This window comes from Diorhabda sublineata, chromosome 4 (genome assembly GCF_026230105.1).
Source record: "Diorhabda sublineata isolate icDioSubl1.1 chromosome 4, icDioSubl1.1, whole genome shotgun sequence".
Taxonomy (NCBI): domain Eukaryota; kingdom Metazoa; phylum Arthropoda; class Insecta; order Coleoptera; family Chrysomelidae; genus Diorhabda; species Diorhabda sublineata.
Genome location: NC_079477.1, coordinates 37,289,120 through 37,302,964, shown reverse-complemented (window position 1 = coordinate 37,302,964; position 13,845 = coordinate 37,289,120). Strand labels below are relative to the sequence as shown.

Below are 13,845 nucleotides of genomic sequence, written 5' to 3'. Positions count from 1 at the left end.
TAAAATCTTTTTGTTTTCGTTTATTGTTTAAATTTTTGTCGCGTTTTTGAGTTTTTACTTTGAGAAAATTTTAAAAGTGAATATTTTATTCAGAAAAACAGTACAAAACAAATTAAAAATATTACTACGATGTCGAATACGACTCCCCGCTGTTTAATATGCTCAATTATCCTCGGGTTCAATAATTTCCTTGCTTTCCTGAAAAAAAAAAAAAAATAATGAAAATTCAAAATTGTTCAAAACGAAGACGAAATTGTTTATATTTTTACGTGTTTCAATATTTTATTTGTGATTTAACATCGTATATCGTGTAAAAAACAACAATTTTTATAACCCTGTTGAAAAACCCCAATATTTTTGACATACGAGGGTTGTACAAAAACTTTCCGATCTCGAATTGAATATTTCAACATATTTGGAGCAATTTTGAACGCTCAGTAGAACAATTGACAGTTGTATGAGAGAGTATTTGTCAAAAAATTGAGTATTGAGTTACCTACGAAAATAATTGAGAATTTACCATCATCTAAGCCCAAGATATCTTCGAAATTTCCATTAAGATAGAGAAAATTACGAGTTTGAGGCGTTGTTTTACCTCCAAACGATGCTCTAAGGAGTTTTTGAAATGAAATCTTAGTTTGGTGAAGAATTTAATGATGATACTCAAAGCTGCGAAGCAATAAACTTGATGGATGTTAGTTATATGATAACAGAAGCTTGAGAAAGGAAACTCGGAAATAGATACGGAAAATTACGAGTTTGAGGCGTTGTTTTACCTCCAAACGATGCTCTAAGGAGTTTTTGAAATGAAATCTTAGTTTGGTGAAGAATTTAATGATGATACTCAAAGCTGCGAAGCAATAAACTCGATGGATGTTAGTTATATGATAACAGAAGCTTGAGAAAGGAAACTCGGAAATAGATACGGAAAATTACGAGTTTGAGGCGTTGTTTTACCTCCAAACGATGCTGTAAGGAGTTTTTGAAATGAAATCTTAGTTTGGTGAAGAATTTAATGATGATACTCAAAGCTGCGAAGCAATAAACTTGATGGATGTTAGTTATATGATAGCAGAAGCGTGAGAAAGGAAACTCGGAAATAGATACGGAAAATTACGAGTTTGAGGCGTTGTTTTACCTCCAAACGATGCTTTAAGGAGTTTTTGAAATGAAATCTTAGTTTGGTGAAGAATTTAATGATGATACTCAAAGCTGCGAAGCAATAAACTTGATGGATGTTAGTTATATGATAACAGAAGCTTGTAAAAGGAAACTCGGAAATAGATACGGAAAATTACGAGTTTGAGGCGTTGTTTTACCTCCAAACGATGCTGTAAGGAGTTTTTGAAATGAAATCTTAGTTTGGTGAAGAATTTAATGATGATACTCAAAGCTGCGAAGCAATAAACTTGATGGATGTTAGTTATATGATAACAGAAGCTTGAAAAAGGAAACTCGGAAATAGATACGGAAAATTACGAGTTTGAGGCGTTGTTTTACCTCCAAACGATGCTCTAAGGAGTTTTTGAAATGAAATCTTAGTTTGGTGAAGAATTTAATGATGATACTCAAAGCTGCGAAGCAATAAACTTGATGGATGTTAGTTATATGATAGCAGAAGCTTGAGAAAGGAAACTCGGAAATAGATACGGAAAATTACGAGTTTGAGGCGTTGTTTTACCTCCAAACGATGCTCTAAGGAGTTTTTGAAATGAAATCTTAGTTTGGTGAAGAATTTAATGATGATACTCGAAGCTGCGAAGCAATAAACTTGATGGATGTTAGTTATATGATAACAGAAGCTTGAGAAAGGAAACTCGGAAATAGATACGGAAAATTACGAGTTTGAGGCGTTGTTTTACCTCCAAACGATGCTCTAAGGAGTTTTTGAAATGAAATCTTAGTTTGGTGAAGAATTTAATGATGATACTCAAAGCTGCGAAGCAATAAACTTGATGGATGTTAGTTATATGATAACAGAAGCTTGAAAAAGGAAACTCGGAAATAGATACGGAAAATTACGAGTTTGAGGCGTTGTTTTACCTCCAAACGATGCTGTAAGGAGTTTTTGAAATGAAATCTTAGTTTGGTGAAGAATTTAATGATGATACTCAAAGCTGCGAAGCAATAAACTTGATGGATGTTAGTTATATGATAGCAGAAGCGTGAGAAAGGAAACTCGGAAATAGATACGGAAAATTACGAGTTTGAGGCGTTGTTTTACCTCCAAACGATGCTGTAAGGAGTTTTTGAAATGAAATCTTAGTTTGGTGAAGAATTTAATGATGATACTCAAAGCTGCGAAGCAATAAACTTGATGGATGTTAGTTATATGATAGCAGAAGCGTGAGAAAGGAAACTCGGAAATAGATACGGAAAATTACGAGTTTGAGGCGTTGTTTTACCTCCAAACGATGCTCTAAGGAGTTTTTGAAATGAAATCTTAGTTTGGTGAAGAATTTAATGATGATACTCAAAGCTGCGAAGCAATAAACTTGATGGATGTTAGTTATATGATAACAGAAGCTTGAAAAAGGAAACTCGGAAATAGATACGGAAAATTACGAGTTTGAGGCGTTGTTTTACCTCCAAACGATGCTCTAAGGAGTTTTTGAAATGAAATCTTAGTTTGGTGAAGAATTTAATGATGATACTCAAAGCTGCGAAGCAATAAACTTGATGGATGTTAGTTATATGATAACAGAAGCTTGAAAAAGGAAACTCGGAAATAGATACGGAAAATTACGAGTTTGAGGCGTTGTTTTACCTCCAAACGATGCTGTAAGGAGTTTTTGAAATGAAATCTTAGTTTGGTGAAGAATTTAATGATGATACTCAAAGCTGCGAAGCAATAAACTTGATGGATGTTAGTTATATGATAGCAGAAGCGTGAGAAAGGAAACTCGGAAATAGATACGGAAAATTACGAGTTTGAGGCGTTGTTTTACCTCCAAACGATGCTCTAAGGAGTTTTTGAAATGAAATCTTAGTTTGGTGAAGAATTTAATGATGATACTCGAAGCTGCGAAGCAATAAACTTGATGGATGTTAGTTATATGATAACAGAAGCTTGAGAAAGGAAACTCGGAAATAGATACGGAAAATTACGAGTTTGAGGCGTTGTTTTACCTCCAAACGATGCTGTAAGGAGTTTTTGAAATGAAATCTTAGTTTGGTGAAGAATTTAATGATGATACTCAAAGCTGCGAAGCAATAAACTTGATGGATGTTAGTTATATGATAGCAGAAGCTTGAGAAAGGAAACTCGGAAATAGACACGGAAAATTACGAGTTTGAGGCGTTGTTTTACCTCTAAGATGTTTTTGAAACTTTTAAACTTGAAATTGTAGTTTGGTGAAGATAGAAGATATACATGTTGAGAATGGAATCGAAAACTTATCAGACCACCCTCGTATTTCCACTTGATCACCATTTGACCGCTTCGCGCTATTTTTTAAACGAATCCAGAGTCGTATTCATCCCAATAGCAAAATTGGTCTAATGAAACATCCCTATAAAATATCGTACACACCCTGTATACTATTTCGCAGTAATACGGTGTTATTGAAAATTAAACTAATTGATAACAATTAATGACGTTTATATCAATCAGTTGCTTAATAATATGGAAATTTTAAAAAAAATTGTTATCTATAAAATTGTTTTTTCAATTCTTATTATTATAAACATTTTGAAACAAAAACATATTTATAATAAATTTTGCGAATATTTTACGTAATATTTTCCAAATATTCCCAATTTAATCCATGCGGGATTCCGTGGAATCCTTTGGAGTACGTGAATATATTTACAGGATATCTTTTGTTTCGAAAATAAAGATTTTCAAAAATTTCGTTTATTTGTTTTTGTTTCCCATTTTGTGATGGAAAAAAACCGGCCACTCTCTATCTCTAACAAAGTTTGAGGGCGAAAAAACTGACATATTCCTTCCAGAGGTTAAAAAAATTGAAGCATTGTCCATTTGGAACAAATTTAAGGGCGAGAAAACGGACCTTTTTTATTCTGAAATAAAGGGCGAAAAACCCGTCGTCAAGAAATGTTACTTTCATGAAATTGCCATCATTCAACCAGAACCTGTACCCAACAGTTGATTGCAACCCCAAAAAATCGAACAAAACATTAAATTTAAATTTTTGGATAGCCCTCGTATATACATCTATGAGTAAATTAATTAATTTGAAGCATAAAAACGTGAATGATTCATTTATAATTAGAATTTTAAAAAAAAATATTCGACAGGATTCCATTTTGAAAATTTATACATTCTCAAAAGTTTATGAAAAAATGTATTTACAAGGATTGTTTCTTAAGTTTTGAGCTTTGTTGTTTTTCATTGAGATCAATAAAATTTTGCATGTGTTTGAACCAATTTTTTATAATAAAAAATCACATTTTTTTTTAATAAAACTATTTGTATATATAAATTTTAAAATCAAGGAAAGTCCTGTCCTGTCATTATTATTAGTCTCCGCCTTCGTTGATTGACGTTAACGATCTCGATGGTGTCATTAACGTTGCAATAGGTGGCGTTCTCTTCACGTGAGATTGGCCCTCAAATTACAATACAAAGTAAATTATTTTCGCATTTTTTTAGGCTATTGAACCATTGATATCTTTTTTAATTTAGTATTTGAGAATATAAATTACGATTTTATAAGCGTAATAATGAGAAAATCTAAATCAACCGAGTTTGGATTAAACATGGCGGTCATGGCCGCTACACTGATACTGTATTAAATTTTTCTGTCGTAAATTCACGTAATTATGGTATTTTGAGAATGCCATCTAGTTTTTTTAAAATGTATTTCAATAAAAAATATAAACTACAAAGCTAAGTCACGGTTTTAACTTAAATCGATTTCGTTTAAATCTAATTAAACGTTGCGGTTGCCAGGTCCGTAACTACAATTTTTTAGATATTAATTATTAATAGATTTAATACTTACTTTGTTACGTTTTCCGAAAGTGGAATAAAATGTAACGGAAGCCGTCGATGTATGTCCAGTACTTTGATTAAAAACTGTACATTTGTTATACGGGGGACAATATAAATGTAAACTTATAGCTGTGTCGAAGCTCGACGCGTTTTCTACTCGATGTAATCCTAACGAATCTGAAAATAGATATTAGTGAAAAATAACAAACTAGCTGACTTCGTACTGTCTCAATACCGTTGATATACGCCACGTCGTTAAGTCGTAACTGCTTCCTACTGATCTCTTTCATCTGTTCGTCTTTTCCCTTCGGCCATTCGAACCTGATCTCTTCTAATGACCCTTGTAGTATTTTCATAAAACAATGAGAATTGGCGTGATCGTGGATAGCGGAACCGTGTCCTTCGCCCCAACAGAGCGTCATTAGATTATATTTCCCGTTACCGTGGTCAACCAAGTTCCTCGTATATCTAAAAAAAAAAACAACAACCTGAAAATGAAAATACCCCAAACGTTGATAAAACTGACAATACTTGATTTACTAAATCAATCAGAACCCTGGAAACCCAGTAGGAACCCTGAAAATGCGATAGGAACTCGGATAGGTGCATTTGGGCCAGGAACTGAGTGCTCCAAATCAATAAGAACCCTGAAAACTCAATAGGAACAAATATAGGTGTACATGGGCCAAGAACCAAGAATTCTAAATCAATAAGAACCTTGAAAACTCAGTAGGAACCCTGAAAATGCGATAGGAACTCGGATAGGTGCATTTGGGCCAGGAACTAAGTGCTCCAAATCAATTAGAACCCTTAAAACTCAATAGGAACAAATATAGGTGTACATGGGCGAAGAATCAAGAATTCTAAATCAATAAGAACCTTGAAAACTCAGTAGGAACCCTGAAAATGCAATAGGAACTCGGATAGGTGCATTTCGGCCAGGAACTAAGTGCTCCAAATCAATAAGAACCCTGAAAACTCAATAGGAACAAATATAGGTGTACATAGGCCAAGAATCAAGAATTCTAAATCAATAAGAACCTTGAAAACTCAGTAGGAACCCTGAAAAAGCGATAGGAACTCGGATACGTGCATTTGGGCCAGGAACTAAGTGCTCCAAATCAATTAGAACCCTAAAAACTCAATAGGTACAAATATAGGTGTACATAGGCCAAGAACCAAGAATTCTAAATTAATAAGAACCTTGAAAACTCAGTAGGAACTAGGATAGGTGCATTTGGGCCAGGAACTAAGTGCTCCAAATCAATAAGAACCCTGAAAACTCAATAGGAACAAATATAGGTGTGCATAGGCGAAGAATCAAGAATTCTAAATCAATAAGAACCTTGAAAACTCAGTAGGAACCCTGAAAAAGCGATAGGAACTCGGATAGGTGCATTTGGGCCAGGAACTAAGTGCTCCAAATCAATTAGAACCCTAAAAACTCAATAGGAACAAATATAGGTGTGCATAGGCGAAGAATCAAGAATTCTAAATCAATAAGAACCTTGAAAACTCAGTAGGAACCCTGAAAAAGCGATAGGAACTCGGATACGTGCATTTGGGCCAGGAACTAAGTGCTTCAAATCAATTAGAACCCTAAAAACTCAATAGGAACAAATATAGGTGTACATAGGCCAAGAACCAAGAATTCTAAATCAATAAGAACCTTGAAAACTCAGTAGGAACCCTGAAAAAGCGATAGGAACTCGGATACGTGCATTTGGGCCAGGAACTAAGTGCTCCAAATCAATTAGAACCCTAAAAACTCAATAGGAACAAATATAGGTGTACATAGGCCAAGAACCAAGAATTCTAAATCAATAAGAACCTTGAAAACTCAGTAGGAACCCTGAAAAAGCGATAGGAACTCGGATACGTGCATTTGGGCCAGGAACTAAGTGCTCCAAATCAATTAGAACCCTAAAAACTCAATAGGAACAAATATAGGTGTACATAGGCCAAGAACCAAGAATTCTAAATCAATAAGAACCTTGAAAACTCAGTAGGAACCCTGAAAAAGCGATAGGAACTCGGATACGTGCATTTGGGCCAGGAACTAAGTGCTCCAAATCAATTAGAACCCTAAAAACTCAATAGGAACAAATATAGGTGTACATAGGCCAAGAACCAAGAATTCTAAATCAATAAGAACCTTGAAAACTCAGTAGGAACCCTGAAAAAGCGATAGGAACTCGGATACGTGCATTTGGGCCAGGAACTAAGTGCTCCAAATCAATTAGAACCCTAAAAACTCAATAGGAACAAATATAGGTGTACATAGGCCAAGAACCAAGAATTCTAAATCAATAAGAACCTTGAAAACTCAGTAGGAACCCTGAAAAAGCGATAGGAACTCGGATACGTGCATTTGGGCCAGGAACTAAGTGCTCCAAATCAATTAGAACCCTAAAAACTCAATAGGAACAAATATAGGTGTACATAGGCCAAGAACCAAGAATTCTAAATCAATAAGAACCTTGAAAACTCAGTAGGAACCCTGAAAAAGCGATAGGAACTCGGATACGTGCATTTGGGCCAGGAACTAAGTGCTCCAAATCAATTAGAACCCTAAAAACTCAATAGGAACAAATATAGGTGTACATAGGCCAAGAACCAAGAATTCTAAATCAATAAGAACCTTGAAAACTCAGTAGGAACCCTGAAAAAGCGATAGGAACTCGGATACGTGCATTTGGGCCAGGAACTAAGTGCTCCAAATCAATTAGAACCCTAAAAACTCAATAGGAACAAATATAGGTGTACATGGGCGAAGAATCAAGAATTCTAAATCAATAAGAACCTTGAAAACTCAGTAGGAACCCTGAAAATGCAATAGGAACTCGGATAGGTGCATTTGGGCCAGGAATTGAGTGCTCCAAATCAATAAGAACCCTGAAAACTCCATAGGAACATATATAGGTGTACATAGGTCCAGAACCAAGAATTCTAAATCAACAAGAACCTCGAAAACTCAGTAGGAACCCTGAAAATGCGATAGGAACTAGGATAGGTGCATTTGGGCCAGGAACTAAGTGCTCCAAATCAATAAGAACCCTGAAAACTCAATAGGTACAAATATAGGTGTACATAGGCCAAGAACCAAGAATTCTAAATCAATAAGAACCTTGAAAACTCAGTAGGAACCCTGAAAATGCGATAGGAACTCGGATAGGTGCATTTGGGCCAGGAACTAAGTGCTCCAAATCAATTAGAACCCTAAAAACTCAATAGGTACAAATATAGGTGTACATAGGCCAAGAACCAAGAATTCTAAATCAATAAGAACCTTGAAAACTCAGTAGGAACCCTGAAAATGCGATAGGAACTCGGATACGTGCATTTGGGCCAGGAACTAAGTGCTCCAAATCAATTAGAACCCTAAAAACTCAATAGGAACTCCGAAATTGCGATAGGACCAAATGGACCAAGAACCAAGTAATCTAAATCAATTAGTACCCTTCGTAGCATCTTCTAAGCGGAAGTCCTAGTTATTGGAAGAACATATTTTCTTGTTTGGATGCCAGCTCCTTGCGGTATACAGAGGAACTAAAAAAGAGACCTGGATTCCCTTCACCAGACAAGAATCGTTCTAGTTCCCTAGGAGAAACTATTTATAAGCATAACTGAAGAAAATAGAGTCGAGAGCTCGAATGGGGGTCTATATCTGGTCTTCGGTACTCGAGACTCGATACAGAGGAATTAAATAACGAGATTGGTGATCCCAGCTTCAACAAACTCGAATCTTGCTCCGTTCTATGCAGATTTGGAAAGAGGTACAAATCGCACAATTTTTCGATATCTTCAACCGTTTTTGACGTGGAAGAACGACCTGAACGTAAATCATCTCCTCGGCCATCTTGAAAATTCAAAAACACGTAGACGCGACAAACATTCATTGCTATAGACTTGTTCGAATAAATCATCGCAGTTTTTTCAAGTTTCATGCGAAATTTCACAACAATCCGTTGATATATTTTTACGTCAAACCAAAAAAAAGTGGCTACCGTAAAAACGAAGGCTACGGCTACACTGGTTTGTCTACAGTTACGGCAAACATCGCATTCTAAAGAGCAGTAGCTAGTCGCTTCACTTTACAATAACATAAGTTTCCAAATGTATTTTATATAAGTGAGAAAGTCGAATTATGTAAATTATGTGTTGAAGTGGATAATAGAAGATGTTATCATTTTTATTTGTGATTTATGCGCTTTATCTCGTACCGTAATGGCAGCCGAGAATGTACCATAAATTCATAAAATGTTTTAACATCATTTCAGAGAAACTAGTTTTTCACTTTATTTAATAAAAACTTCAACGTGTATCTCGTTACGAAATTTACATGAAAAAAGAAAAGAAAATGACAGTTAAATATGATATTGATACTTCGACAATTATTTATATACAGGGTGTTTCATAAAAAGGTGATAGGATAGATAGAAAATATTTGGAGTTTGCTCGGTAAAAAATTTACGTCTTCAAGATAAAAAACACGTTTTTTACTATTTTCCCTTAACTACTGGCAACAATGCATTGATATTTTATACGAATATGTTTTGGAAGCTGATACATCGATTCTTTTTATGTCTGTCTCTTATAGAGGGCGCTACTCTTCATAAAACTCGATGCTGTTTACCGTTTTCGAGATATTTTGATGATGGTGCGTAAATAAACAAAGATTACGTCAATGTCAAACTTCATGACACTAATGACAGTTTTGACATATTCACTTCGGGGTTCACTGTACGTCAAAAATTACAAATAAACTTATTTATATCTATCTTCGTAAAACAATTGGGCTTCAATAACCTCTTTGGCAATACTGTTATAGTCCATTCATTTATAACTGAAGCTGAGTAAAAACTAATATACAGGATGGTTCTTTGTATAATAAATTTATTCATAACCTTGTAGATATTCTAATAGTTTGCTTTAACTTCTTCTTATTTGTTTTTCTACGCTCGAAAACTCGCTTGTGTCAATGTCAAACTTCATGACACTAATGACAGATTTGACATAATCACTTTAGGGTTCACTGTACGTCAAAAATTTTGAATAAACTTATTTAGATCTAACTTCGTAAAAAAATTTTGGCTCAAATAACCTCTTCGGCATTACTGTTATAGTCCATTCATTTATAACTGAAGCTGAGTAAAAACTAATATACAGGATGGTTCTTTGTATAATAAATTTATTCATAACATTGTAGATGTTCTAATAATTTGCTTTAACTTCTTCTTATTTGTTTTTCTACGCTCGAAAACTCGCTTGTGTCAATGTCAAACTTCATGACACTAATGACAGATTTGACATAATCACTTTAGGGTTCACTGTACGTCAAAAATTTCAAATAAACTTATTCAGATCTATTTTCGTAAAAAATTTTGGCTCAAATAACCTCTTCGGCATTACTGTTATAGTCCATTCATTTATAAGTGAAGCTGAGTAACAACTAATATACAGGATGGTTCTTTGTACAATAAATTTATTCATAACCTTGTAGATATTCTAATAGTTCGCTTTAACTTCTTATTTGTTTTTCTACGCTCGAAAACTCGCTTGCGTCAATGTCAAACTTCATGACAGTAATGACAGATTTGACATAATCACTTCAGGGTTCACTGTACGTCAAAAATTTCAAATAAACTTATTCAGATCTATTTTCGTAAAAAATTTTGGCTCAAATAACCTCTTCGGCATTACTGTTATAGTCCATTCATTTATAAGTGAAGCTGAGTAACAACTAATATACAGGATGGTTCTTTGTACAATAAATTTATTCATAACATTGTAGATGTTCTAATAATTTGCTTTAACTTCTTCTTATTTGTTTTTCTACGCTCGAAAACTCGCTTGTGTCAATGTCAAACTTCATGACAGTAATGACAGATGTGACATAATCACTTCAGGGTTCACTGTACGTCAAAAATTTCAAATAAACTTATTCAGATCTATTTTCGTAAAAAATTTTGGCTTCAATAACCTCTTTGACAATACTGTTATAGTCCATTCATTTATAAGTGAAGCTGAGTAACAACTAATATACAGGATGGTTCTTTGTATAATAAATTTATTCATAACCTTGTAGATATTCTAATAATTTGCTTTAACTTCTTCTTATTTGTTTTTCTACTCTCGAAAACTCGCTTGTGTCAATGTCAAACTTCATGACACTAATGACAGATTTGACATAATCACTTTAGGGTTCACTGAGCGTCAAAAATTTCAAATAAACTTATTCAGATCTATTTTCGTAAAAAATTTTGGTTTCAATAACCTCTTTGACAATACTGTTATAGTCCATTCATTTATAAATGAATTTGAGTAAAAACTAATATACAGGATGGTTCTTTGTATAATAAATTTATTCATAACCTTGTAGATATTCTAATAATTGGCTTTAACTTCTTCTTATTTATTTTTCTACGCTTGAAAACTCGCTTGCGTCAATGTCAAACTTCATGACATTAATGACAGATTTGACATAATCACTTCAGGGTTCACTGTACGTAAAAAATTTCAAATAAACTTATTCAGATCTATTTTCGTAAAAAATTTTGGCTTCAATAACCTCTTTGACAATACTGTTATAGTCCATTCATTTATAAATGAATTTGAGTAAAAACTAATATACGGGATGGTTTTTTGTAGAATAAATTTATTCATAACCTTGTAGATATTTTAATAATTTGCTTTAACTTCTTGTTATTTATTTTTCTACGCTTGAAAACTCGCTTACGTCAATGTCAAACTTCATGACATTAATGACAGATTTGACATAATCACTTTATGGTTCACTGTACGTCAAAAATTTCAAATAAACTTATTCAGATCTATTTTCGTAAAAAATTTTGGCTTCAATAACCTCTTTGACAATACTGTTATAGTCCATTCATTTATAAATGAATTTGAGTAAAAACTAATATACAGGATGGTTCTTTGTATAATAAATTTATTCATAACCTTGTAGATATTCTAATAATTGGCTTTAACTTCTTCTTATTTGTTTTTCTACGCTCGAAAACTCGCTTGCGTCAATGTCAAACTTCATGACATTAATGACAGATTTGACATAATCACTTCAGGGTTCACTGTACGTAAAAAATTTCAAATAAACTTATTCAGATCTATTTTCGTAAAAAATTTTGGTTTCAATAACCTCTTTGACAATACTGTTATAGTCCATTCATTTATAAATGAATTTGAGTAAAAACTAATATACAGGATGGTTCTTTGTATAATAAATTTATTCATAACCTTGTAGATATTCTAATAATTGGCTTTAACTTCTTCTTATTTATTTTTCTACGCTTGAAAACTCGCTTGCGTCAATGTCAAACTTCATGACATTAATGACAGATTTGACATAATCACTTCAGGGTTCACTGTACGTAAAAAATTTCAAATAAACTTATTCAGATCTATTTTCGTAAAAAATTTTGGTTTCAATAACCTCTTTGACAATACTGTTATAGTCCATTCATTTATAAGTGAAGCTGAGTAAAAACTAATATACGGGATGGTTTTTTGTAGAATAAATTTATTCATAACCTTGTAGATATTTTAATAATTTGCTTTAACTTCTTGTTATTTATTTTTCTACGCTTGAAAACTCGCTTACGTCAATGTCAAACTTCATGACATTAATGACAGATTTGACATATTCTCTTCAGCGTTGTCAGATCTCAAAACTTGAGTAGGAACTCTACTATATTCTTATTTATATAAATGGACAGTTTTGTTTTGATTTATTGTATATCACGCGATCTATAGGGTGGACAAAAACTTTTGACTAATAGTGTACGTCCAAAATTTTAAATAAATTCAATTAGATCAATCTTCGTAAAAAATTTTGGCTTCAATAACCTTTTTGGCAATACTGTTATAGTCCATCCATTTATAAGTGAAGCTAAGTATACAGGATGGTCCTTCTTAAACGTCTTTTATATGTTTTTCATGATAAATCGTGTCGGTTTCACGATTTTTTTGATAGAAAGTTTGTTTTAAAAAAATAAGTAAAAGGTAAAAGAGAACTAAATCAAGTAATAATGACACAACTGCAAAAATGTGGCAAATACGTCTAGATTCGTAGATTATATGTAAGTGGAAGTTATTTTAGTATTTATTCGGTTACTTTCTATGGGATTTGAAATTTTAATTATATTTTTCAATCAACTTACCTGAATCTATCAAATTTCGCGAATTTCTTCCAATCAGACGGTGTCGATTTGTACGATTTCATGACGTAATGTACCAAATCGATATTAACCTTGTCACCGCTAAAAATTTGTCTCAATTCCCTTATCAAATCGTCCAAATTATTAATCACGGGCAAATTACTTCCCATTTCTTTATAAAACTTTATATCGTACTCCTCCTGTTCGTGTTTATTAAGAACGCAAACTTCCATCTTTTAGGTTAATGTTGCGCCGAAGAAAAATAACTGTACACTACGTATTCTCGCGTATAATTCGACTTAACCCAACTTGAAATAGATAAACTTTTATCTTGGGTCAAAAAAATGTAAACACTGGCAATGCAGTAATTGCTTAATGTTATTGTGATAAAGTGGACGTGAAAGAACGGCTTATAAACTCTGGTCGAACTGACTGGGGATTTTGAAACTGAAAAATCCACATTTTCTTTCGATTTCGAACCAAATCAGAGGCGGAACCGCCGTGGAAACCTTCTAAAATGCAAAACGATTATTCTTAATCGTTTTGTAAACGAAAATAGTTTAGGGGCGATTTGGGGGATCGGGAAAGGGAAGGGGGTGAGTTTTTGAGTGTAAAAAAAAGATTTATCTCCATTTCCGGCAAATGCTGTTTATCGAAGGAACCCAAAGAAACCAAAATACATTTCCCAACGATCATTTTATTAAAATCGAA

At 33.4% G+C, this 13,845-nt stretch overlaps 1 protein-coding gene across 1 annotated transcript; it reads right to left on the bottom strand.

The window, feature by feature from the left end:
• Positions 1–7: 7 nt before the first annotated feature.
• Positions 8–13,518, bottom strand: LOC130443119 (cysteine dioxygenase type 1). The gene is made up of 4 exons (XM_056777592.1): positions 13,138–13,518; positions 5,193–5,425; positions 4,968–5,134; positions 8–198 (listed from the first exon to the last, which is right to left on the bottom strand). Exons 1-4 carry the CDS (start codon positions 13,365–13,367, stop codon positions 163–165), a joined length of 666 nt encoding a protein of 221 aa, XP_056633570.1. The 5' UTR covers positions 13,368–13,518; the 3' UTR covers positions 8–162.
• Positions 13,519–13,845: the final 327 nt, after the last annotated feature.